The sequence below is a fragment of the Symphodus melops genome (genome assembly GCF_947650265.1).
Source record: "Symphodus melops genome assembly, chromosome: 6".
NCBI lineage: Eukaryota > Metazoa > Chordata > Actinopteri > Labriformes > Labridae > Symphodus > Symphodus melops.
The window spans coordinates 13,714,633-13,741,958 of record NC_136696.1 but is presented as its reverse complement, the minus strand read 5'-3'; the positions used below and the strand labels follow the sequence as shown (position 1 = coordinate 13,741,958).

Sequence of the window (27,326 nt, the reverse complement as noted above, 5' to 3'; positions counted from 1 at the left end):
AATTAATGGAAAGTTTCTTTTGTTGAATATCAAATTGACATTACTTCAAGTTACCTTAAAAAACAGAAATGTGTTTCTAATACAAGAGGTTTTAGTTTAAATTATTTCCACAAACACAGCATGTCTGCCCAGTGACCGAGGCTCTTCTCAGGATCATATGTGATATGAGGACTGAGGTCGTAGGGGCCTGTGTGGGGGTGTGTTACACTGTGTGCTAGTGACCTATCGGTTGCAATTTATAGACACAAGGTGCAGGCACTTGCTGTGCTCTGACAGATTTGCTTTCTTCATGCTGCCACTCTCTCCTCTACCCCATCTCTCTCTCTCTCTCTCTCTCTCTCTCTCTCTCTCTCTCTCTCTCTCTCTATGATTTTCTGTATAGCTGACATACGCTTAAAGTTTACTTTATTACTTTATTTTTTTAAATTTCACTGGACAATAAATAAATGCTCACACAATGCTTGCCGTGCTGGTGCTTTCATTTGACTGCAAGTGTCACACTTCATGAGTAAATTATCCATCCAGTCTGCATGCCAGGTTTACAGCCACTTCCTCGACATTCCACCGGAGTCCATTGCCACAAGGGAGCTTGCATCAAAAATACTAGACAGGATATCTCACATTGGTGGTACTCAGGATAATTATTGTAACATTTATTTTCAACCTTTTAGCACAAGGGGAAACATTAAGTTTTGTTTATTCTCCATATAATTATATCTCCTGTAGCTGGTACATCAAGTCATTTCAGTAATCTAAATCAAGAAGATATATAAGACAGAATTATTCCTTTCCACCAAAGAATGTTTTATTAGTAAAAATCAGAAAAAAAAGAAGCCGTTTGGTTTGATAATCCATTCATACAGAATAATAAACTGTGGGAGATGACAAAATGCAGTTGTGCAAACTTTGAGCATAAGCAGTGCGCACTGAATCCTTGCACATTTACTGCAAATAATATTTCAGGGTCTCCCCTATAATGTCGCTTTAATTATGGTATGTTTTCTATTACAACTCAATAATATTGAACTATTCTTGTCTTATCAGAGACTCTATTGCAACAAACTAAAACGTATGCAGCAAGGTATAGTGCCTTAGCTGAGCTGATAGCTATGCTATTGGATTTGTTTGCAATTCAACTCAAACTGCCTTATTGATATATACCTCTTGGAGGATCAGTCTGGAGCAGCGTGTACAGGAAACACTCTTAGGTGTGGATTTTCTTGAAGCTGCTGCAGACTTACATTTCTTCTTTTCTGAACTGTCACAGAGGTGCGAGTGTGTGCTGGAGCCTGTCCGGGTCATTCACCTCCTCTGCTGAGCTCTTTTGTTGCGTTAGAGAAAGACAACTGCTGATCCAGGGGTTCTGGAGTTCCCACATGATGTTTGTGTGAAAACGTGTGTGCATGTTTGTGTGTGTTGTGTGTATTTGTGTCAGTGAGAAAGCTGGCAGGGCTTCTGCAGAACCAGGGCCTTGCACAAAACGTTTCGAGGGCCCTTTCTTATACTTGCACTTCCTCACACTACATTGATGATTTATCTACAGTGTAACATGTCTATAAGAGATGAAATAATGATAAAGTGACTCTATTTGTAATTAATTTAGGCCACTTTTAAGAGGTCTCTTAATTTTGCCATTTATGGATGTCTGTGCATTCTGCTCTGACTTGTGCCTCAATTAAAAAAAAAAAAAATCCAATGGTGGTTAATATTTTTGAATTGCCTGTGTTCTAAAAGAAGACTTATAAATCAAAGTATGAGATTAGGATACTGCATGAAATGTATGATTATTGCAAACATAATGTGAACTATGCACTTTATTTATATCCTCACAAATCAAAATGGCACAATCAACGTTTCTTCAGGAAACCATTCAGGTAAATATTTATCTCTTCAGGTTTAAGACTGCAGATTTAGTTCAGTGAATGTGATGGCCTGTTGTCCAAGCGTAAATATTGACTGTCATCCAAGTTTAGAAGACAGAGTTTATGGATGCATAGAACAGAGAGGGATAGAATTTTTTTGTGACATCCAAAGGCATTGAAGTGTTGATATGAGAAATCCAGAGGATGTCTGACAGGGGAAAAAAGAAAAGTTGACATAAAGCTTTGTCTGAGATTTCTTAAAAAGTTTGATCCTACTCCTGACCTGCTTGCAAACTGAGTAACAGCCAAGGGTCATACAGTGTGAAGTTTCACTCATCACAATCCCCTCTTTGTAACTGAAACCAGCTTTGACAGCAGTTAAGGATGATGTCAATGGCGGTTTTGCAAATCTGCCATGCTTCCCCTATCAGGTCTCAGTAGCAATGCATACACATCTTAACACCAGTGAACCTCAGCAAGGACAGTTGTGTTTGCACTTTGTGTTAAAATATACAAAAAGATAGATTTTCTGTTTGGGGTTTTTAAGCAATCTTTGCTGAGTGAGAGATATAAAGGGGTTATCCAAAGTGGGAGAGCGTTCTGACTGCACATGTCGGGCAGAATTCAGCGAGCATGCACACATGGCCTTAATGTGGGTCAGTGTGATGCCAGATAGTGTTTAGGGTCAAATGACTGCATCTCCAGAGGGGCACCGCGCTCAAAAAAGACCAAACTGCCTGTTTGAAGTCAGTTACATATAGTGTGTGGCTGTAGGTTGATGTTGTGCTTGTTTACCAACAGATTTTTCACGTTTTAAAGCTCCTCGTGTTTTTAATCTTCAATAAGAAGATTGTTTGTGTATGTTGTGTTTTTATGGCGCACGTGATGGGAGAAATGAGGCACTGCCGTACTCCTTGAGGAACGGTTTCAGAGATGCCTAAATCTTTATTTTAACAGCGTTCAATGTTTAATTTGTGGTTAGCTTTTTTTGTTTTACCATACAGTCTACCTTAAATACGAGGTATTACATGCAGGGGTTAATCGCTTGCAAAAAATGTGGATGGAATAAAAAGACCTGATGTAATGTTGCCTCATGATCATAGGAATAGTTGGTAGGTAGGTAGGCTTTATTTGTCAAATATGCTCCATGTTAAACATACAGCACAGATGAAATTTCAATCTCATCAACCCACAGTGCAAATCTGCAGTACATTAAAAAAACAAAAAAGCATATCAAATAACATAAACATGACAATTAAATAAAAAATAGCAATAAAAAAAATAGCATTACTATAAAAAAACATTTAGCAAAATTCAAAATTCTTAGCAGCAAAACTTAACTGAAGACATTTGAGACAAACAAATAACGAACAACAGACAATCAGCAGACAATCAACAGACGAGGGCACTTGTGAATATTGCACCAGGGAAGCAGTATGTAGTAAAGCTATAGGTTGCTGTGTTGGCCAGCATGCTTTCAGTTTATGCCGAAGTAATGGAGGAACATTTGGCTGAGGGGTGGAAAAGAAATGCCTCTCTGGTTGACTTGTTTGAATAATGTTGTAAAGAGCGTGACATGCAGTCCACACCATGCTCACATTGCACAAAGTAATTGAAGAGACTGGAATGGCATTTAAAATGTTTGCTAAACATCCTGCTGATGGAATAGCACCACATTCAGCCCACCGCAAGACACCTTACAGTAGTGGAGGGACTCTAAACATGGGCATGCAGTTTTTTGGCAACCTTTACTCAGCAGCAAGACACCTGACGAAGGCCTTTCTCTTTGGAAGGTGCTTTTGGTGAGCAGCAGCCGGCATCCAGACCACTGGATTGTACCAGGAGGAGGAATGGAGCCGGAGGAGGAGCCCTGCGGGGCAGCTGTCAGGGAGACCTATGAAGAGGTGAGCTTGAAAACATGAACGTCATAAACCTAAACATGAAGCGATCCAACAAGCTGACCTTGGTGTTTTTGAATGTTTCCACAATCTACTGTACTGTTCTAAGTTTTCTTCTAAAGCTTACTGTATATATCTACGGCAGTGTTGGGGTTATGGTCTATAAATCCATACTAAAGTCTACAGTGGCTCTGGATAGGAATACTCAAAGATGCCCTGTTAATTGCTCTGTGGTTTAGTGAAGCGCTGCTGGTTAGTTGGCCGGCTTATTGGGATTGGAGGGATCTGTGAGGGTTCTGCCTTGGATACTGTTGTGCTGACAGCTTTGAAGTATGGCAATGACATTTGGCAAGGGTTTCCAGTTACCCACATCCTGTGCCTCCCAGACCAAACATGTACCTGAATATGTACGAACTTCAGAATGACGACTGTGGCAGGCTAACAATTTAATCGGCGTGTTTAATATCCTGCTGACGCATTTAACAGATCATGCATGGCTGCATTATTTAACACCCTTGAATTTGCTGTTTTGGCTGAAATGAAGGGTGTGTGTGTGTGTGTGTGTGTGTGTGTGTGTGTGTGTCCATGTTCTATTCTGTTGGTCTAAAGACATGATCGGTGGTTTTGAGTATCTAATTTGTTCACACTTCAAACTTAAATGGAGCTTAAAATCTAAGCACAGCATGCACATATCTTATTTTCTTGAGGATGTTGTTGATGGACACTGTTTTGTTAAAATGAGACACACAAAAGATTGAGACATCCCAGCTAATCTTGCTGGTGTTTAAATGAAAGGCCAAGTGTGAAAATATGTTCCAGAACATTTCTTCTAAGGATGTAGATTTCTCCATCAAGACTGACTGGAATGGATTGAACCCTCCACGACAACGTTGTCTTAACATCCTACATTATTTTGCTAAGCCGCCGCCACCCAACCCCCCCCCTATTTTCTACCCTGCTCCTTATGCCGCGACCCCTACATGTTTGGAACTCTCCATTTGCTTCTAGGCCCTCAGGTTGCAAACCTCTGCTCAAGGATATAGAGATGAGATATAGAGGTTCCCCTGTGAAATTTGGAGGCTAAAATTTCAAACTGTGCCTAAGCAGAAATGGATCTTGACATGTGCACTGCGCACATGTGTGTAAAGCTATATGTCAATGTCTTGTCATCCTGTAACTTAGACTATGATTAGTTCCCTTCATGTTGTCTCACAAGAAAATGTTGACTCTTAATTTGAACCAGGACACACAGTTTCCTGTCATGTAATGACTCAAATGATCATCCTAATTTGTGAGTCATTCTTAAAAAAAGAAAAGAAAAGCTGCACCTTATTCCATGTCGTATTGCCCTGCAGATGTTGCAGCTGTATGAATATGATGCAAATACCTGTTTAACATAGCTAATATGTTTCTGCCATATCACTGCTAACTGAAGTCTAAGATGTACTTAATGAACACTGTCTGCTCCAATAGAAATCTTTTAAATGACTCTTTACTGTTTGGATTTTCAGGCTGGTGTGAAAGGAAAGCTTGGCAGACTACTCGGAATTTTTGAGGTGAGCTTGTCTGTCAGGGAAAAACAGTAATAAATTCTCGCTTTACATCCTACACATTATACAATGCTGTTTAAAATCCTATATCAAATTTACTGGAAACCTTCCTAACATGCCTAGGATGCCTACGTAGGCAGCCTCATGCCTGTGTCTGAGACAGCCAGAGTATCCAGCTGATTTATTTGTGTTTGTGTGTGCTCTATAATAAATTTGACTCTTTACAATATACCTTGCAAGCTTTGCATTGATAAAGGGAAGTGTCTTTTTTTCCAGCACAATCAAGACAGAAAGCACAGAACGTATGTCTACACTCTGATAGTGACGGAGACTCTGGAGGACTGGGAGGACTCTGTCAACATCGGTACGCCTCCATGTTTACGTTTTTCACACAAATGATGTTTCAAGGAATAAGTTGGCCAGGGGCTCGTGGAGATCACTTCTCAGATGGATTTCTTTGATTATTATGTCCACAGACCTTTCTGATGACATGTGTAGACTAGATTTTAGCCAGTGCTGCAAAAGGATTTGAAAGAAATGATGTTTAAATATCATTTATCATAATCAAAATACTGAAAAGATAACCACCTTGTGTTTACTTCATCATCCTTTTGCACTATTCATCACTTCACCAGTCTTGTACATATTAGTTTTTAGTTACTTGTTTATATATTTTTTAATTATTAATATTTAATGTTTAACATACCTGGCCACTAAAGCTGCTTCTGATTTTCTTTCTACTGTCAACATTAACATGAGCAAGTTATCAAAATTAAAAGAGAAACAATTCTATTATCTCTGGACTTTTTAAAAAAAGTTAAGGTGAAATCTGATGACTTGTGATTGCTATTTTCTATTTTTTTCTCCAATGTCTTGTAATTGTATTATTTTACTTTAATGCAGTAGTTAAAGAAGATTCCATGTAATAGTTTATGGTATTCAGAGATTATACGCAGCACAGCGTGTGTAATCTTGAGATCTAACAAATGAATTTGATGTATTTTCTTACGAATAAATGGAGTTAAATATTGGACTGTTATGTCCTGAAATGTTCAAAGACACATTCTTGCCTTTGTTTGTTCTTTTTTACAGCCTGCAATATAGTTTATTAGAAGCAAACCAGTTGAAAGATCTGAACTGCCACAGCTCAATCAAGGCCTGTGGAGGTGTGCTTCAGGGTGTAAACATAAAGTCTCACACTTCCTGTGATTACCGCCGGCCTTGACAAAATGTCTTTCTCGAACAGCCATCATCTTCTTACTGGAAGAAAAGGAAAGGGGATCTTGGGTCTGCAGTAAAGTATAAATAAGTCCCAGCTGACGATTTACAAGAGAGATTATTTGTTTGAAAGGTTTGTGACATGAGGGGTTCTTCTGCAAAACAGAAGTAGGTCAGCAATGTCATTTTCCACTCGGGCTCCAGTAAAGCAAATTGATGGCTGTAAGCACAAGACAACCCCCACAAATTCTATGTGAAGCTAAAAAGGCGATGAGAGTAAGTAAGACACAGAGAAGGACAAGGACCCCAATTTTTCAGAAGGTCACACAAGAAAAAAGGGACTACAATGGATAAGGCTATAACAGGAAATTACATCTAAACAAATAATGACAAGGAGGTCGCGAACAGGTCAACTTGAGACATATCATTCAGTAACATTCAGGAACATAAATTTGAAAGATGAGAGCTCCTTTAGACGTGCTTTTTAGATAGACAGACAGCTCCTGATACTCCGTACAGCAATGTTTCATTCACCATTATTTTAACCTTTCAAAGCCAATCCTCCCTGAAAACCAAAAGGTCACCTGGGTCACATGATTCTTTACTGTTGATTAAGTCTCAAGGGGCACAACACTAACCAATTGCCCTCGTCTTTTATTAATTGTCTTACAGGTAGGAAGAGGAAGTGGTTTAAAGTGGATGAAGCCATCAGAGTGCTCCAAAACCACAAGCCAGACCACGCAGAGTACATACGCACACTTACGGACACCTGTAATCCTAACTGCAGTCCCATGTATAACTCTACCAACAGTAACACCCCAAGCGCCCACGTTTCAGACAACACACTTCACTATGTTGTTTGCTCCAGCGGCTCAGATTTAGTCAACAGATAGGACCATGACCAGCAGCGAGCAGTTCCTCTAAGAAGACTTGAGTCAGACAATAAGAGACTTACTTACTAACAGCCTCGTGGACAGTATGGACTTCCATGAAAAGCATTGTTTCCATTTTCAAGTGGGCTTGTAGAGTGCCAAAAGGTTTTCTAGGTATATTTAAGATTTTTTATGTTTTTTTTTCTTTTTTTAACAAACATCAACAGCTAACATCTCAGTTAAAAAAAGAAGGATTTAATTGTGCTGCTTATCAAATAGAAAGATCCTTTTACTCTAATAACAATGCACCATGTTTTGTGGTATCCTGGATGCCAGCCCTGGCAAGGGTTGGCTTTTAGAGGAAGTCATTTCCCATGAGTGACTCTGTACCAAATAAGGCCCATCTGTGAGTCATTTAGAAAAAGAGTGCGACATTTGTGAATTGTTCCAACTCTTTTTGGGAGTAAAACCGATGTCCACTCTGTGTGCTGAGGCCAAAGTCTTTTGATGCAACAATTGCAAACTATACTAGACCACCTGTAATTAAAGCCTTAAGAGTAAACAGATTGTCATTGCTAATCACTGATAAAATGTGACTAAAGGATTTGTCAAATATCCAAACCAGCCTCAAATAATGAAATGGAGACTAACATAGTTATACCTCAAACATCCTTTTATTTGTACTTTTGTGTCAGTAGAATAAACAGCAAATTGAAACAGTAAGATTTATATCAGCTTCTGTATTTACATAAAACTGGTCAATGTGACAAAGAATAGTGGTATTTAACACTGTAAACACATAGACATCAATGACAATGCATATCTCCTTAAAAAACACAGACTTTTGAAGTGTTTGAAATATTAAGACCTCTTAGTGTCTATGAAATCAAAACCTTGGTTTTAAGGGAAATATGGTGTGTTGATTGTTTCTTTTCAGTGCCTTTATAAAAACAACAATAGTTCTTGCACTGCGCCTGATCAGAGGAATTATGAAAATAAGATATTAGAAAAATGTTGTAAATCTTATCAAAACTCAATAAACAGTACTTATAATGCTTCAAGTGAATTTAGTTATTTGGGGGGAAATACCCCCTCCCAAAATTGGCAAGAGAATAAGACAAGAAGTTATGGTCAGTGTGTCATCAACATCCAAGAAAGGGAGCAAAAGAAAGTGATCAACTCTGTGTATTGACTGTCATTGACATGGAAAATATCATTGTGTAATCATTTATTTTTAGGCTATCCGTGCATGTGTGACTGGAATATTCTGCTATTCATCATCATACTGTAAATAAAACATCAACATAAAAAAAACAGTCATGCCTGCGTTTCACTTTTTTTTTTACCACGAATAAAAAAACATTGCAAGAGTAGTGCATGTGAGTGATCATTTCTTTATTCAGTAAAGATGTTTGCCCCGCTTCAACATCCCCTGCATGACCCGCCCATCCGCCGCCTGAGCCTGAGCCCGAGCCTGATCAGGTGTTCGTTATACAGCGACGTAAACTTGGCATTTGGAAAAACCGATTGGATTTTCTGACAAGACAAACACACACTGGGCCATGTTACGGAGGATACTTCAAATGGTAAGCTTGTGATTCGGAAATGTCAGCCGTGTTGTCTTTTGTGTACTTAAATCGAATCGTTTTCCTTTGGAGCCACAGGCCTTTTTCTGGGTGGAGACGCAACATTTAACACACAGCGTGTGCCGGGTTGAACGGCTTTCTGTTATCGAATGAGGGTTACGCGATAAAGACTACACCCCGCCACTCCGTCTCCACTCAGTGGGCAAATCAAGCGCCCACTTTGTAAGGTTGACATAGCTAGCTTCAAAATGCTAACTGGATTCAGTTGATTGATGCTAGTGTTGACATACATGTAGCAGGCTAACTTAGTGCCTGTCTTTATAACCTAGTGGCAAACTAACTGTTCTTTGATATCGACCCACATAGCCAGAGTTGCTGGAGCAAGGAATGTCTAGGTTAGCCAACCTGGCTGATCGTGGAAGCTTTTATTTAGATGCTTTTCCTTCATGGCTAACTAGCTCAGTTATTGCAATATGTTAATTCATCGCTCAGTCATCACATGCTAACGCTGATGTTAGCCACTCAGCTTGCTGACCGCTTCATTATCAACATTAATGGCATCATAGTCGTTTGGATTTATCCATTTTTTATAATAATGTGCAAGGGATGATAGCACATTTTAGCCCCATGGTCAGCCACTAATTAGGACTACATTTACCACAGGGCATTTCTGCCGAAAACGGCATCATTGTGTACACTGTGAAGTCCCGGCCTATTAACCCATAGACAGTCTGACCTTTAGTACTTTGCCTTAGGTCAAGGTTTGTTAGACTGGTGTTTTACTTTGGGAAGCCAAACGAAATAACATGTTACGTCAACAATTGCCTCATTCCCAAATCTATACCCAGTCAGTGTTATTCACACAGAATACTATGACAGCAGAGGCAATACATCTGATTCAAGAGGGATCACTCTTAATGAACATGAATCCTCCATTATAATGTTAGAACTGCTTTGGTGTGTGATGTAAAAAACAACATAACGAAGGCTATGATTAGAAACACGTTTTATTTCTGTTATTGTGTTAGAGCTACCCTGTCAATTTATCGAGAAAAAAAACACTTAAGTTCTTATGTATGCACAATTGCACAGGAACATTTACTGGATTCAGAGCAGCCACGCACTTTTTTTTGCTACAAAAGCCATTTTTCAAAACAGCAGCTTTTCTTTATATCGTTGTTAATATATTGTGTTGTAAAAATAGTATTTTTAAATAAGAGAAACAACTGCCAGATTTGTCAGGTGGCATTCCTAATCTCTTCCCTAAATATGTTGAATATAGGATGCTTTTGTTGTTGTTTAATTAAATACCTTTATTTTGGTGAAGTGGGCGTGGTACCTTGTAATGCTTGTGTTTGGTTGAACTGGGTCAAAGATCATTCCATGTTGCTAATGCGTAGTATCACAGCCCTGTAAGACGAGCAGCTCAAAGTCCTTCTCCCAATATGCAGGTGCCACTTTCCACCCTTTCACGATGTCAATCATCAGCCTAAACAACTCACACTGTTCTTGTAGTGAGAGTAGGTTGATTTTTAATAAAAAAATAAAAATAAAATCAATCTCACATCTTCCACATAAAATAATATCAATGACAGGGAGTGTTTGGTAATAAAACCTCTGACTGACACTTGACGACACAATATTTTGAAGGGCGCGGTCAAACATGCAGTAGCTCTTGAAGCCAAACGCATTAGTGTTAAAAGTCAGCAAAAAACAGAGTTACATGTGGAAGTTCAAATAGCTGACATTTCACTTTTGCTGCACAGACTGTCTAATATGACTATGACACTTTCCTAACTTAAACAAGTTTATCTTCCATATTATTGTTGTTTAATGATACACATGTCTAAAATAAGCAGATTCTAAATGTATGGCACAGAACAGCGAGGGGGAGTCTATCTCATTCTCAAAAGAAAGGTTTGATCCTTATTAGATGCCTCCAGAACCAAATGTGTTCTTTACACGTATGAGACAGGACTCTGTTGAAGGCTTCTTATGAGTTATTTTTCTCTTTGATTCAACATTGATTAAGATGCAAATAACAGCATAAAAGATCTGATGCATCAGAATCAGTGGTGCAAAACATGGAACATGCCAACATGTATACAACTGTTACCAAACCCTTCTCTCTTCCATGCTTTAAGTACTTTGTTTGTCCTTCACTCCAGACCCCTGGGAAGGGAGGCTCCCAGAACGCAGAGTCAGAGCAGCCGAGCACAGACCTTAACCATGACCAGACATCAGAGGTAACTTATCCACTTGGTCGCCTTCTTCATTCATAAATGTGTGCTTTCTTTCTACTCGGCAGAATTCAATCTGTTCAATAAGTTATTGCCAATGGTTTGATTCTGATGGTGTGTTTCTGTGTTCAGGGCTTCATCTGTCCTCAGTGCATGAAGTCTCATAACTCTGCAGAGGAGCTGTTCAAGCACTATGAGCTGTTCCATGACACCGGCGATCTGCCCGCTCACGTGGCCCCCACTCGGTGAGACATTAAAAATACCACTGTCAGACTAGTTATGGTAAAGAGGTTCCCCTTTGCACAACTTGTTTTTATACTCTGTCCTCTTTTAGGGAAGACCTTACAATGCTGCGGCAAGAGGTTCAAGACCTGCACACTTCTCTGAAGGTATAGCGGTTCCCTCACCCAGCAGAGCGTTGTGGACACGGTGCCGACTCTTCCAAACACCTGATTGTGTCTGTGTTTGTCTTCTAGGAAGAAAGGTGGTTTTCCGGAGAGCTGAAGAAAGAGTTAGACAAAGTTCAGGGACACCTGAAGCAAGTAATTCTTTCAAGATGTCTAACATGTTTACGTACATTGTTTGCTCTTCCTGCTTCACAAGACATTTCTTACGATTACTGTACATGTTTCTCTCTTTTTCTCGATTTCACAGAATGACGGGCAGACAGGCTCAGACGATTCAGGTGTGGATCTTTTATACGTAAAATGCCTCAGAAAAAAAGATGGCACTCATTGAAGACTTCTAATGTGCAGTGCTCTTTTTCCCCCCCCTCAGTCCTTGAAAAGAAATTAAATGATGCGGAGACAGAAAAGTTCAACATCAAGCAGTTGAAAGACTTGTTTGAGCAGAAGGCTGCCCAGCTGGCCACAGAGATAGTAGGTAAGTGTGGGGCGATTGGACTGGGGATGCAATTAAACAACAACGTTGAAGAAAGTCTTTTACTCAACTACAGTTAAGCTCAGTCCATCCGTTGTGTCCTGTTTTACTCAAGTCGTTCATTTTTCAACATTTAGCCTCACAAATGGCCTTTTTTTCTTTCATGTCTGAATCAGATTTAAAATCCCGCTACGATGAGGAGAAAAGCCTGAGGGAGGCTGCTGACCAGAGGCTGGCCAAACTGACTGAGCAGCAACAGAAAGAGAAGCAGGAGAACGAGAGACTCCAAACAGAACTGGTACAACACACGCATAGTTTTCTGCTTTTCACTCATCCTTTCCACTTACTTTTTGTTCTTTGTATTGACCCTTCTTTTTATAAACATTACGCTTTCAAGTCTGAAAAGAAAACTGTTGAATCGTCACCATGAAATCTGTTTGGCTCCGAGCTGTTTTGGGGGGAAAGGATGAAAGCAAATCTCAATAAGAAAATACCCTCGCTGTTGTCATAGAAACGTGAAACAGAACATCAACCCATCAAGTATATCAAAAGAGCCTGTTGAACAGTTAAGAGTTTTTTTATACACACATAAGTTAGGTTTTAGAGTTTCAAGCAGAGGCAAAAGCTACTGTTCTTTTCATCAGTCTGCTAGAATGATCCTTCTCAGCATTACAGTGTTGCCAAGTGTAAAACCACAGACAGCACAGCTGTCACTTAGGTCATCTGTTCAGTTTTTGACTTTTAACACTCTTCCTCCCACTCTGCCCCCTAGCTGCAGCGGCCGGGAGTGGAGGACGTGGAGGTGCTGCAGAAGGAGCTGGTGCAGGTCCAGACACTGATGGACAGTATGACCCGCGAGAGGGAGGAGGAGTCGGAACGCCTCCGAACACACTATGAGCAGCTGCAGGCTAACTACACTACCTCAGAGGTGAGGTCGGGGAAACCCTCAATGTTTCAGTACAGGTCCGCTGATTCTCTAAACCCTTCCCTGACAGGTGCCCGCTTGGCTGCTACTCTTTAAATGTTCTCGCCAGAAACACACGAACACACTCACTTGTTCAGTTGACATGATATTCGCCAAGTTTTTGCCGTTGTTGTGGAGTTATTTTTGTATTTTACACTCTCTCCCTTCCAATTACTACAGGTTATTAGCTAACGGTGAAATATTTACAGAATCAGTTTTGATGTACTAAAATTATGTACAGCTTGCTTTGCGCCTTAATCTCACTAATTAACGCCTGGTCAATAATTCAGCCTTTTTTCCTGCTTATTTTTATCCCTAAAAGAAGAGTGTTTGTAGAACTCTGTCAGGCATCGTAAGGCCTCAATGCAATGCATCTTACTTCTCATCTTTTTCCAACTTCTTCAACCATATTGTGCTTAATGCTCCCATAGCTAGATGCTGATCCATTTAAGGTTTGACATGGTACCAATGTTCATTGCAGCTTGTAAACGCATCATTCAAATTGGGGCCCTGCTACTTGGCTCACTGCCACCAGAACATGACCACTGCAGGACTAAGCGTGTCGGGTTTACTGCCTGCAGCTGCAGTGCAGGCTGCCTTGTTGTAATGAAAGAAGCAGATAATTTAGCATGCTACTGTAGCACAAGCTAAGTGTCAGTGTTTGGCACGTGCCTGTTTCAACAGAAAGCAGAGCAACTGCACGGGTGAAAGCCAATCCAAGATTTACCCTTGTTTTGAAACAAGCTTGTCTACGAGGCATTTTGCCTCACTGTGATTCGATGTTTACTTCCTTGCCTGCAATATTTGCGCTATCATTGGCTGGGGGAAATGCATCGTCCTGAGTCAACCAAAACAAAAGCACAAGATTCAGGCAGAGGACTGAGTCTCTGCAGACTTAGACATCAGCACGCTCTACATATGGAGCTGAGTGTTATTCTCTCCTCCCAGCAGCAACTGCTTCGTTTTGTACATGAGTGTGGTGCTGTAGTGTTGTGACTTACCTTTGTCTATGTCTCTTTCTCCCCCATCTTCTTCACACACTGTATCCCTCTCCACTCTTTCTTCAAGATACGTAAACTGGAGGTAAAGATGCTGTTAATTATAACTGGCCCCAAGTTTTTATCTTTTTACTTTAACACTTTGAGTTCCTCCAGATTTCAAAACTTTTTTTTTTTTTTTTTAACACAACGATCCCTCTTCATATTTGTTGTGAGACAGAAGTCTCTTGTGTTACTTATTTTTGTTGGGCATGTTTACGTTTTTATCATTTCAATCCTTCATTGTGATGCTTCAGGTCTGTGACTGTGTTCGCTTTAATGGCTTACAAAAAAGTTAATCTCTTTTTTCTCTCTCTCTCTCTCTCTCTCTCTCTCTCTCTTTTTCTTGCAGATGACCATATCCCAACTAAAAGCCGAGCTGGAGAAGGGTCCGCAGGAAGCAGCCGTCTACACTCAACAGATCCACCAGCTGCAGAGCAGTCTGAACAATCTGCAGCAGCAAAGCCAGGTGACACACGCAGCATCAGAAACAAACAAACAAAAAAAAACGTTGCGTTTCGTAATGTAGTGCGGATTACTGAACACAAACCGTTCTATTACACCCTCTGCTCTACAGTATACAACATTAAAATCACATTTCTATGACTTCCCTGATGCTAACGAGCCTGTTGTCATGTACAGACTAAGCTATCTATTTCTGTCCCTCTCTCCGATGATTTTCTCCGTATTGCTCTACCATCATCATCATCATCATCATCTGTCTTTGGTAACTTAGACATCTGGTACAGAAATATAAAATGAAAATACAGCCCTATAATTACACCAGCAGGTGGCAAGTCAACGTGTGCTTTGTCAGGTAGACTGAAATACAATCACACTTGGCAGCAAAGGGTTGCCTCCAGAGATTAAATCAGGGATGCCGTGTCCTCCCTGCCAAGTATTTTGTCAGGTAAAGAAGGTTGAGCACAGAGTCTGAGCTCCGTAGTCACAGCTCCACCCTTCGCCGCCCTACTCCCAACTGGATACCCTGACACCTGATACAGATCCTCATCTCATGAAGGAGGCAGACAACGCAACACAGTGGATGAGGAAGTGGACAGACAGGCAGGGCTTCTATTGGTCTGATTAGAGAGGAGAGCTCTACAATGGCACAAGAGAAGGACGGCGACAAGAAGGCGAGGGACAAAGAAACAAGGGGGTGACATCACTGAAAGTTTCTACACAGGGTTGTTAACATGGGCCAGCTGTTGTGGAGGCCTGCAGAGAGTGTAGGTGCCCTGTCACACTCCTCTAGTTAGCAGCCCACTCCTCTATTAACAACATTTTGTTCTTTATCACCTTGTTGCCAAGTGTACTGTCAGCCACAGGGCAAGTGCTGTACACATACCGCGGTATTTGAAGTCACATGTTGTTAACCTCCTCCTAGAGATGCCATACCCTGCTATACTCTTGACTGTTCTTTTCCATAACTCATATCACATGAGGAGTGGGTGTTTGTGCCTTTGAAGAGCTCCTGTCACGCAACCTGTCTGAATTTAGAAGGGACAGGGAGCTTATTAAAGCGAGCACTTTGAAAATGTAAACAATCCCTAATATATGAAACACTGTCTATCTTTATCCTTTTCATCAGAATCAACTTTCTTCAGACGTTTTCAGAAACACCTCCTTATATACTAAATTTTCAACCCCATCATCTGCCTAATCTTATCCTCTTGTCCTCTCACAGAGTCTTTCTGAGAAGCTCTCACGTAAGGAGAAAGAGCATCAGGAACTGGAGGAGCGTCTGGGAGCTGAGAAAACCGCTAAGAAGGGTGTTCAAGGCAGCCTGAGGGAGAGGGAGCTGGAGGTTCAAGAGCTCCAGGCTCGAGCCTCGGGGGCCGAGGCCTCCCTGCAGAAGGCCCAGGCGGAGCTAAGAGAGAGGGCCGAGGAGGCAGCCAAGTTGAAGAGTGAGATTACGGAGCTGGAGGTGAAGCACGCAGAGCTGAAGGTGGAGAGAAAACAGTTGGAACAGCAAAGAGAAGAGAAAGAGAGCCACGGTGCTCAGCAGCAGAGTGAGATTGGACAGGTGGGGAGATCAAAGAGACACACAGATAAACTGCAATCAGGACAACTTCAAAAAGCATCTTCATTTTTAATGACACGAAAAACAACATAGAAATGTTTTAGGTATTTAACAGGTCAGCGCTTTCTTAACATGTCACCAATGTCTGCTCCATTGAGCCAATTGGGTTTAGACTTTGATGTCTTTAAAGTCATATGGTACAACTCATATGTTTACATTTTGATCAGACTGTTTGATAGTTACTAAAATCTCACTGATGGAGACTCTGATATTCTGGAGAAGAATGCAAAGCAACAATCCAGCATTTGATGTTGTTTCTATCTATCCAGACTAAAAGAGCATTGTTTGAGCTAACTCAGCACCTCCACCATTAATGGACTCTTCTAATGCTATTACACATTCATAACAGACAAACATCAAACTGTATGACTTTGAATTCTGATAATCTCATGTTTTATAATGAGTTCTGGTCTTTTGTTATTTCCTAATACAAGGCGCTTTATTTATTTATTGTGAAACCAGGGATTTGTTTAAAGAGTGGTGTAGTTATGATTACAGCATGCTGCTCTAAAGTCATCTGCAAAAACCAACTGTGACGAAAAATCTTTTTTTGCATATAAACACCTTATCAAAAAGCAGAAGAAAACTCAACAGCACAGGCACATAAAAGGAAATGAGCACTTATTAATGCTCACACATGTCATGACGTAATCTGTGTGAATAACTTTTCCTTTCCTCATTCAAGTACCTGCTGCACTCCTTTCTATGAGCTTTGTGGTCTTGTGCTCGGCCTCTTAACCATCATGCCCTCTCGCTCTCTTTCTCTGCTCTTCTTAGCTTCATGCTAAGCTGCTAGAGGCTGAGAGGCAACTGGGCGAGGTACAGGGTCGACTCAAAGAACAGAGGCAGCTGTCCGGGGAGAAATTAAAGGATCGGGAGCAGCAAGCAGCTGACCTGCAGCTCAAACTGTCCCGAGCAGAAGAACAGGTAGGCATCAGATGAAACGTTTAAGCTCCAACAGGGGAGCTACAGAGCAAATGTAAATACATGTCTAATTTTAAGTGATTATCACAAAGTATGATTGTTGTTTTAAGTGTTGTTTTAGATATGTTCAGGTAGCTGGATCAGTTAAAAAGACAAGGAAGCGGCCTTTGAGATTAAAGATGACCAAGAGATAATATAAAGATCAAAGATCACCCAGAATCAAACCAATCTAAACCAACGGGGCGTTAAGAAGACTGGTTTTTTCAGATCTACTTGTAGAATATAAAACATCCAGACCACTCAGGTCCTCAGAAAGAAGTTTACTCAGTGTTCCCAGAGTCAGAACCAAACAAGGTGAAGCAGCGTTAGGTCACTACGCTCCTCAACTGTGGAACGAACTCCCTGAACAACTGAGGACTGCCGGCACACTCAACTCCTTTAAATCAGGCCTTAAAACTTTGTTATTCGCTCAGGCTTTCAATTAGAAATATACTGTCTGCCTTACTGCAACACATTCTTCCTTTTTTAATAGTTTTAACAGTTGTTCCTTTATCGAGTATTTTCACCTGCATCCCCGTCTTTTAATGATGTATTTTGCATTCTTTCCTTAAACTCTGTTTTAATAATAATAATAATAATAATAATAATAATATTATTATTATTATTATTTAAACTCTGTTTTAATGTTTTTCTGTTGTTATGTCTGTAAAGCACTGTGAATTGCCTCGTGTCTGAACAGTGCTATATAAATAAAATTGCCTTGCCTTGGTTTAGGTTGCTTACAGGGAAGTAACAGTGCATTTGTGTTGAAAGGGATTTAGAAAAGAGATAAAAGGAATTCAAAAGTGCTTCTGTGTCTGGCTTCTTTAGATGAAGGAGAGTGTCAGTAAGAACACAGACCTGCAGCACCAGCTGGAGAAATCCAAGCAGCAGCACCAGGAGCTGCAGGCGCTGCAGCAAAACACCAACGGCAAACTCCGAGAGGCACAGGTACCAATCAGCAGAAACATTTCTATTTTTTTTATTCAATATTATTTAAAAAAAATAATGATTTAGGGCGCACTCACATGAGGCAAGCCGTACTGTGCCCAAGCACGCTTCACCCCTTAAGTCCAGTTCATTTGAGTGCTTAAGCACGGTACGGGACTACTTTGTTAGTGTGAGTGCGTCCTTAGACTGAGTTTGACACTTGTAGTCCGATTGAGATACTTGAGTTATCGATATAAAGCCTCTGTATGGGTCACACAAAAACAAAGAATAATTCTGCCAAAATGCCGACTGCGACTTCTCTACTTCCTCGCTTGCTTTCATGCGATAGAACGACCTGGAGCAGGTGCTGCGTCAGATCGGCGACAAGGACCAGAAGATTCAGAATCTGGAGGCTCTGCTACAAAAGAGTAAGGACATCGTGAGCCAGCTGGAAACGGAGCGAGACGACCTGTGTGCCAAGATACAAGCCGGGGAGGGAGAGACGGCTGTGCTCAACCAGCTGAAAGAGAAAAACCACGCACTGCAAGAACAGGTCGGTGCACACCATTTTCATCACAACTACAACTAAGGCCCCTGTTTACACGGAGACGCTGGGACAGTAAGACGAAACAGTTGAGTAGCGGATTGGCCTTTCGTTCACACGGCGTCGGTGTTTCACGGGGGTGAAGACGCAAGCTTTTGAATTCGACCTCCAGGGTGGAGCGACACTCTCAGGCTGCGATGACCTCACCACCTCCCCCCCATAGATTTGGACATGCGCCGTAGCCGAGAACAAACTTACTTCAGCAGCTATTCGTGTTGTATAGTCTCTTAAAACAGAACCTTGATATGATACGTTGTGTGTGTCGCCGCTGAAAGAGCATCGAATACTTGCGGCAAATAGTTCAACCTTTACCCAAGCACAGGGCGACCATACGCGGCATTTAGGTAAGCTCTGGGATAACAAGCACCCTAGAGGATGTTGTGGAGGAAGTGGTTGTACTGGTGAGTGTCGCACGTGTCGCATTGTAAAGTTCCACTGCCCACTGCTGGCCGGGCGTGAGAACTACATCGTTTTCACTCAGGCAAGACCTGCAGTGTAGACGGTGTGTACTTCCAATCCGGAGCGGGGTCGTTTCTGTCACAGCGTCTCCGTGTAAACGGAGCCTGAGTAGAGCGGAATTTTCTTTTTTTATTGCACGATATTAACGTTAACTCTAAATGTGTTGGTTGTGAAGGTGACACATTTGACGGACAAGCTGAAGAACCAGTCAGAGAGCAACAAGCAGGCCCAGGATAACCTACATGAGCAGGTCCAAGAACAGAAGACCCTGGTGCGATCAGCTCAGGACCGAGCTACAACCATGGAAACGTCAGTCACCGAACTCACCACTCAGCTGGCAGACAGCAAGGAGAAAGTGGCACAGCTGGATGCTCAGGTTCGTGCCTTCACAAGCATATCAAAGTGTATAATATTATAATACTTTTTTTTCCTTTATTTTTATAGGCTTTTAAAAATCAAATGGCTGATCACAACCTTATGTTGTCCCGTAGGATGTAATTTTTGTTTTGTGGTTCTGTTTCCCAACCAGCTGAAGGCAAAAACAGAGATGCTGCTGTCTGCAGAGGCAGCCAGAGCTGCACAGAAGGCTAACCTGGAGAACAACCTGGAGACAGCTCAGCATGCGTTGCAGGACAAACAGCAGGTTAAAGCAGTCGTCGTGCCACTGATGCTAACGTTCAGTGTAAAATGCAGATGTGTCTGTTGTAACGTAACACACTCCTAATGAAGGAGTGTCGTTCTCTTACTTGTCCTCATCCTGCTCCCTCCCTACCTCTCTCGATGCTTGTGCAGGAGCTGAATAAAGCACAGAAGAAGGTGGAAGAGCAGGCCCAAAGGCTCAAGGAGAGACAGGAGCAGTGCGCACAGCTGGAGACGAGTCTGAAGGAGTGCAAAGACAAACTAATGGCTTCAGAACAGAGGATAGAGCAGCTGGAGGGCCTCAATAAGGTTGGTGATGAGTTATTGCAGGTAGGTAGGAATCCAGCTCAGCACACCAGTTTACTAATGCATCCGTTGCTCTAACCTGATAGAAACTGGAGTCACAGGTCGGGGAGTTGCAGGCCACGAGAGATCAGGTGCAGAAGGAAGTGCAGAAGCTCCAGAAAGAGGGGTCGGAGGTTAAACGGAAAGCCAAGGAGCTGCAGCGCTCTCTGGAAACAGAGAAAGCAGGGTGAGACTTTCTATGCTAATGCATTACTTTTATAAGATACAGATAACATTGCAAACAGTTGGACTTACATGAATTTTCTTGTTGTTGGATCTTTGCGATGTGAGTAATCTCATTAGTGCTTTCCGCTCGTTGTAACACACAATGAATCGGTTTTACTCCGTTAAGGGCTACAACACTGCAAGAGGAACTGAAGGCAAAAGCAGCAGCTCTGAGTGATATTCAGCAGCAGCAGGAGCACACTGAGCAAGAAAAAGCTGCTCTGAAGGTGAATCTTGACAAGGTGACTGAGGAGGGAAAGACTAGGCATGCAGAGCTGGACCGGAAAGCTCAGAGTCTGAAGGCAGACCTACAAAAAGCACAGCAGGAGAAAGAGGCTCAAAGAAAGGAGCTCGCCTCTACACAGGAGAGTCTAGGAAAGGCTAACAAAGCCCTGAAAGAGAGTCAGAGTCAACTGGATGAAGAGAGGAAGAAACATATATCAGCCATGGGAGAAAAGGTAGGTTTTATTAGATCAACAGTCAAAGAGTCAAAAACAATCTGCTTTTTTTTTTTTCTTTCACCTTTGGAAATTTGTCTCGAAAGAAAGAGAAATAAATAAACTCCAGCCTACAACACCAAGACATTGATGTGTCTAACCTTCAGGAAAAGTCCAACGAGAAGGCTCGACAGGAGCTTCTAAAGAGCCATGAGACCATCACCAAGGCGATGAAAGAATCGAAAGAGCAGCTGGAGCAGATGAAAGAGGTAACATCAGGCGAAACAAAAATGAAGACTCACCAGGCTGTTTGAGATGCAACACCTTTTTAAGCCCGTTTGTTTTTTGTGTTTATACATATCAGGCAGAGAAAAAGTTGAAAGTGCATCTGACCACAGTGGAGCAGCAAAACTCAAAGACGCAGGAGGCGCTGAAGGAAAAAGAGAATGAGACGGAGAAGCTGCGGGCGCAACTGAAGACGACCCAGGGGTCCTTTGAGGAGGAGGTGAAGAAACTGAAGAGCAAAGTCGCAGAGTTAAAGGAGGTTAATGTCAAGAAGGCAAGTAGCATTTAAAAAAACAAAAACAATTTTTACAAGCTGACTTCATCCAGAAGTGTTTGTGTCCTGTAATTGTGGTGTTTTTGTCGGTGAAATAACACGACAAACTAGTGACATTCAAAACAAACAAGAATACCAATGAGCAAAAAAACAAAGAACAAAGGCTTTACTTTGACAAAGATAACAGAAAACTAACAGCAAGGATGAAAACAGATGACATTTCAATCCTGCGTATTGAAGCTTCATACTCCTGAAGTTGATTTTAATTCTTATCTTCCACAGAGTTGTTGTGAAAGAATCTATCTAATGGGAACCTGAAGAATGTATTCATTGATGTGTGTGTCTGAATCTCCAGGCAGAAGAGGAGAGTAAGCTGAAGGAGCAGGTGTCACTAAGTCAGGAAAGCCTCACTAAGCTTCAGTCGGACTTCTACGGCAAGGAGTCTGAAGTGTCCGCCCTGCGTCAAGACCTAAAGGTAGATGAATGCTGATTTTAGAAGTGCTTCATGCTGTTAAAACTTCTCTCTTTACCCTCCTTGCTGACTGAACTGTACTGTTCTCTGGCTGCAGGCATCAGTGGAGAAGCTGAAGGTGGCTCAGGAGGAGCTGGCTGCTAACCAGACTTATCAAACTGGATTGGAGGCCCAGATCCAGGAGCTTCAGACCAGCCGGGGATCGTTGGAGCAGGAGCTGGTTAAACGGGAGCAGAAGCTTCAGCAGCATGAACAAACGCTAGAGGAAGTACAGAAGCAACAGGTGAGTAAAAGACATGCAGTGACGCAGACGTGTCACCGAAAGGACTTGATGTGATTAAGTTAATTGAATCTGTCTTGTGCTACCTTCAGGGTCAAGTTAAGGAGGTACTGGAGAAGGAGAGGAGTAAAGTGGAGGAGATGAACAAAGCCAAGAGTGCCCTGGAAAAGAATAACAGCAGACTGATGTCTGAATTAAAAGCACTGACGGAGAAAAGCGAGAAGGTCAGTCACTTTAAAAGAAGCTAAAGCTAACATTTGTATTTGTGTCGAACGGATCAGCAGGCCGTTTTTATCTACTACTGGTTTCAATGACCTGCTTCCCATGCTTGTGTCTTATGTAAACAGCTCAAGTTAGAGAAAATGCAGGTCATCAGGCCACATTCTTCCGTTTGGCTGAGAATTTACATGAGCCTGGATTTTTTTCAGACTTGTCAGAGTTAAAACCTGCTTACCTTCTTAACTTTACCGATCGATTAATCCTTTAAAAAAAATTCAGCCACTTATCTGTGTTTTTTTTTTTTTAGGAGCTGGGTGAGCTGCGGGAAGCCAAACAGCTGCTGATCCAGCAGAAGCTGGAGCTGCAGAGTCAGGTGGAGGCAGCCCAGAAAAGCATCGAGCAGGAGAAGGAGGAGCACCAGGCCACCAGGGACAGCAGGAGCCAGAGAGAGGAGCAGCTCATTGCCAAAACAAAGCAGTTGGAGGATCAGATGGTAGGCTCACATCTGCCAAAATCCCACCCAATTATTCTAAACTAGCGGATTAAATATCATCCTCTTCCCCTCTTCTGACCTCTTTTCGACATTGTCCTGACAAAGATTGCAGAAAAGCGAGTCAGAGAGGAGCAGGTGAAGCGTGGGGAGGAGGCCGAGGCTAAGCTGGGTGTGCAGGTGACGGCTCTGAATGAAAACGTGGCCACGCTGAAGAGAGAGTGGCAGGGCAGTCAGCGGAGAGTGGGCGAGCTGGAGAAGCAGACGGACGAGCTGAGGGGGGAGATCGCCGTGCTGGAGGCTACTGTGCAGAACAACCAGGACGAGAGGCGAGCTCTGCTGGAAAGGTGACCGGATTAGTTTTTATACAAATATCATACGAGGTCTTTTATAAGAAAGTCATTTGTATCCGTCGTTATAAGGGGTTCATACATCTTTGTGTAATCAGTCATCCTGAGACCATATCTCTCCTACAACCTTGAATTTCTATTCTTGATTTATAAAGGCCTCCATTTCCTCGGGCAGAACCATTTTTGATTAAATTACCATGCAAATGAATGAAAAGATGACGCCATAATAACAGGCTTTTGCGTGAGCCATCACAACACCCACAAAAAAAGAAATGAGGCGATGTAACGAACCCGTCAGGACTAAGGGAGCTGAACGTCGACATTTGACTGCAGGAATGTGTCTCAGCAGGTTCAAGTCAGTATACTGTATGTTCAATTTGTGTTGTTTTTTTTTTCAGTCCATCAACTTTATTGATACTGTGTCAATTATCTAACTTTATCGTGCAACACTTTACATACAGAGCAGGAACAGAGCCTCAATATCCAATATGAATCCACCATGAGCACGAAGCTAACAGGATTCGCAACAAACGCTAACTTTGAAGCCGAACCGGACTCCTTTGTTCATATCAATATGCTGCGATCCATAGCTCTTGATTGACAGACTGCTCTTGTTATGCACTGTTTACAGTTTATCATAATGTCTATGGTGCGTACATTAACTAGTATAACACTTTCATGCATTTTAAGCATCACTTGAGGCTGTGCTTGCATGTCACGTTGTCTTTTTACAAGACTACAATCTGATGTCTGACTAATGAGCGAGTGCTGCCTGGATGCTTAGGAGAATGAGTGCTGTCTCAAGTAGTCAAGATGGTATTCAAATTAGAGATACATTTGCTAACCACAGTGTGGCATGCTCAATAAGCTTAACCCACGAGATCCAATTTAAATCCTCCTGATCATTGTGCGTTTAGAGTATCCATTACAAACCTATTTTGCAGCCAATTAGAGTCGCTTAAGCAGTTGGAAATTCTCCTGAGCCACAAACAATGAGTGCAAACAAATCGTCACCAGTGTGCTGCGGTTTTCTTTCAGATGTGTCAAGGGTGAAGGCGAGATAGAGAAACTGCAGGCCAAGGTGGTGGAGCTGAGGAGGAAACTGGATGACACGACGGCAGCCATGCAGGAGCTGGGCAGAGAGAACCAGTCGCTACAGGTCAATAATCCAACACAGGATGTCTTGTCAGAATTGTATAGTAGAAAATGATACGGCGATGAAAACAGCCTAAGGGTGCGTTACATCATTAATTAAAGTGATATGCTCTGATTTTAACTCTCGTGGTTGTGATTTTAAGATCAAGCAGTCCCAGTCCCTGACCAGGAAGTGGGCGGAGGATCATGAAGTGCAGAACTGCATGGCCTGTGGGAAAGGCTTTTCTGTCACAGTCAGGAAGGTAATTGAGCAAAGATGCATTCTTACAGGTAAAATACTCACGCTTAATCATCTCACCTTGCACTCTCTCTGTCTCTCTCCCTCCGCCTCTGTGAAACCCCAGCACCATTGCAGACATTGTGGAAACATTTTCTGTGCTGAATGTTCATCAAGGAACGCCCTCACGCCGTCCTCTAAAAAGCCTGTTCGTGTCTGCGAGACCTGCTTCGATGACCTCCAATGATATCCATCTGTCATCCCTTAACCCCCCCAACACCTCTTCCCCTCCTTTACCCCTCCTCTTGCTCCTCCAGCAGGCAGAAGAGGGCGTCTTTGTCATAATTAATGTGCACTATAAAGGACAGACCCATTATAAAGACTCCAGCCTGTATAGGACTCCTGGTTCTGGTGTGGAGGGAAATAACTGGTTTTGATGGAGATTCATCGGAGCTGCGCGATGGGAATTGTGGTGGGATTTGTCTGTATCTGTTTTTGTGCCTTTGCTACTCCTGTGGACTGTCAGAGGGAGGAGTCAGTGAGAACTAAACACCGCCCATCTTTCTTTTGAAGTTCACATTCACGTCTCTGTTCTTGCTTTGGCATAATTAGTGAGGTGGTTGCTTTGTATGTTGTAAATATTTGTCATCACATGAGAGAAAGGGAATGGACACTGTGACACTGCGAGAATGAGAGGGGGAATGAATATTGTAAGAGTGATGATTAAAATCCCTGCTGCCATACAAAGGTACACGCAGGTAACTTTTATCCAAAACAAGTGAAACTACTGACATTTCAATTAAGTTTAAACACAAGTTATGAGTACAACATTTTATTTTAAAGTGACATTATGTGCAGAATGGATATGTAAATAAAAATGTGATTTGAAAGAGCCTTACTCAGCATGAGATTCAGGAACTGACATGCGGTCAACAGGAGACGCTTCACGTCTAATGAAATAAACATTTCAGTATTTAAAGCATATACAAAGTCAAGATGTTGGGAGTTCAGAATAAGCGTTGTGTTCTGTAGATTCCCCTCTTCAAAAAGAACTCACTCCTTTTTTGTTAACACTTTTGAAGTTTAATGTAACCCAATGAAAATGACCCACACAGACAGATTTTACGATAAAATGATATTTTTGGACACTTGATCTTCAACTGAAGAAAGATCAACTCTTTTAAAAAAAACAGTTGAATTGCACACCAGTGGATTAATGAACAGCATGAGAGATAGATGTGACATTAGCTAGTTACTGTGTTTTTCCTTTGTGCGGCAGCACAGTTTGTTGAATTTAATTTTCAGCCTATTTCATGACCAAAGAATGTCTGCAGCAGGAATCCAGCCGAGATGAGAACCCAGTCTTTGTTTCATATTTCAGTATTTTTCTTAACCTGTCTTTGGGTTAGCGTTGATTTAAATCACGGGATCCGACATTTAATCTTGAACCATTCTGAATTATGATCAGAGAGGCTTTTTTTTTTTTTTTTTGCTGTGCCATGTTTCTTTGTGTGGTGCTTTCTGCAGACTGGTAAAGCAGTCATTGAAGGTGCCTGCATTTTTGATTTTATATATTTTTTGCTGCTTGTTTCTAATTAACAGCACTGAGTACTGCTAGATCTATATATATATGTGTGTGTGTGTGTGTGCGCGCTCTGCTTAAAGCAATAACAGTGGCAATGTGTGATGGTGCTGTACTAGAGAGTGTTTGTCAGTGATTCGGCCTGCTGTGATTGGTTGCTGTATGAATGGCGGCTGCTCCGAGCCCTTGGTGTCTCTTTGACACAATGTTTCAAGATGTCGGCGCTCCCACAGGTATAGCGTTGAATTACTGTTTTCTGTCACTGAGAGTGCTGTCAAAGTTGATCCTACTTTGTATAATTTATAAATGATGTCAGATATAAGTAAGATCTTTTTGTGTGTGCAATTGTCTTAAGACTGGAATTGGGCGAATAAATACCACAAGCCAGGGTGTCAACACTGGTATTTTCAGCACGCAGCTTGTTCCAGACCCTGGCTTACCAAATCAGCTCTTTGAACTTCTATGCTCATTAAAAAAACAGCACCCATCTCAGTTTCAAGCTCTTAAGAACACCTGCCTGTTTGTGTTGCTCTGGTTTTGTTGTCTACCTCAGATTGGCACAGGAAAAGCACTATTTCTAAATCTTAAGAAATCACAAATTTTATGTTCATGTTGGCATTTAATTCAGGGGTCTGTGATTTATCTTCAAGCTGTACAGTCCATTCAAACCCAAAATAGATGATCTGCACCTTATTGTATTCTGGTCATGTCCCATACAAATACACGAACACCAACTTTATACAGGCTTTCTCATTTAAAAAAAAAACTAAGGCAGTCATAATTATCTTTGTAAATGTTTGTAATGAAGAAGGAATGGAAATAATTTAACACGTGGTTTTAGATTCATGAACTCATCTGTGTCTTTCTCAGTTTTTAACAGGACAGCACCACAGACGTGTACACACTGAATTGTGGCTTGCTTTGTGTAGCTCTTCAGTAATGCATGATGACTAAATGGGCCTTTGGTTCTTCACCGTTTTTCTCCATGTTTTAAGTCTTCATATGTGATTGTTGTGAATGTGTGCCTTAGGCCAACATTGTGACATGCACCATGTATTACCAGTCAGGTCGACCTGAGAGAAAAATAATGTAATTTATGTTCACATGCATCAGTTGATTTTCTTATTGATCATGACAAACCTAAATAAAATCTAAAGTATGTTTCTATTTGCTTGTGTTTGTTGTATCTGTTGGTTTTCTTGGAAAACATT

The 27,326-nt window shown here is 41.6% G+C and overlaps 1 protein-coding gene across 6 annotated transcripts in view; it reads left to right on the top strand.

Annotated features, from left to right (window-relative positions):
- eea1 (early endosome antigen 1) overlaps positions 1-27,282 on the top strand; it is a 28,218-nt gene extending 936 nt beyond the window's left edge. Inside the window, exons 1-30 of one of the 6 annotated variants that reach the window (XM_079345340.1) lie at positions 8,860-8,986; positions 11,155-11,232; positions 11,359-11,471; positions 11,561-11,615; positions 11,703-11,768; positions 11,881-11,911; positions 12,004-12,108; positions 12,282-12,403; positions 12,878-13,033; positions 14,138-14,152; positions 14,459-14,575; positions 15,794-16,132; positions 16,967-17,116; positions 17,984-18,103; positions 18,432-18,635; positions 19,321-19,521; positions 19,675-19,788; positions 19,938-20,093; positions 20,177-20,316; positions 20,482-20,812; positions 20,959-21,060; positions 21,156-21,354; positions 21,710-21,825; positions 21,920-22,105; positions 22,195-22,326; positions 22,629-22,814; positions 22,920-23,158; positions 24,200-24,320; positions 24,460-24,558; positions 24,661-27,282. In XM_079345340.1, the coding sequence (XP_079201466.1) occupies positions 8,963-8,986; positions 11,155-11,232; positions 11,359-11,471; positions 11,561-11,615; positions 11,703-11,768; positions 11,881-11,911; positions 12,004-12,108; positions 12,282-12,403; positions 12,878-13,033; positions 14,138-14,152; positions 14,459-14,575; positions 15,794-16,132; positions 16,967-17,116; positions 17,984-18,103; positions 18,432-18,635; positions 19,321-19,521; positions 19,675-19,788; positions 19,938-20,093; positions 20,177-20,316; positions 20,482-20,812; positions 20,959-21,060; positions 21,156-21,354; positions 21,710-21,825; positions 21,920-22,105; positions 22,195-22,326; positions 22,629-22,814; positions 22,920-23,158; positions 24,200-24,320; positions 24,460-24,558; positions 24,661-24,780 (4,137 nt within the window). In that variant the 5' untranslated portion in view covers positions 8,860-8,962 and the 3' untranslated portion in view covers positions 24,781-27,282. Of the gene's footprint in view, positions 1-3,618; positions 3,767-5,271; positions 5,317-5,586; positions 5,675-7,200; positions 8,462-8,803; positions 8,987-11,154; positions 11,234-11,358; positions 11,472-11,560; positions 11,616-11,702; positions 11,769-11,880; positions 11,912-12,003; positions 12,109-12,281; positions 12,404-12,877; positions 13,034-14,137; positions 14,153-14,458; positions 14,576-15,793; positions 16,133-16,966; positions 17,117-17,983; positions 18,104-18,431; positions 18,636-19,320; positions 19,522-19,674; positions 19,789-19,937; positions 20,094-20,176; positions 20,317-20,481; positions 20,813-20,958; positions 21,061-21,155; positions 21,355-21,709; positions 21,826-21,919; positions 22,106-22,194; positions 22,327-22,628; positions 22,815-22,919; positions 23,159-24,199; positions 24,321-24,459; positions 24,559-24,660 lie in introns of those variants that run through there. The other 5 variants (XM_079345341.1, XM_079345345.1, XM_079345342.1 and 2 more) reach the window with 5 other exon arrangements.
- The last annotated feature ends 44 nt before the right edge of the window (positions 27,283-27,326 follow it).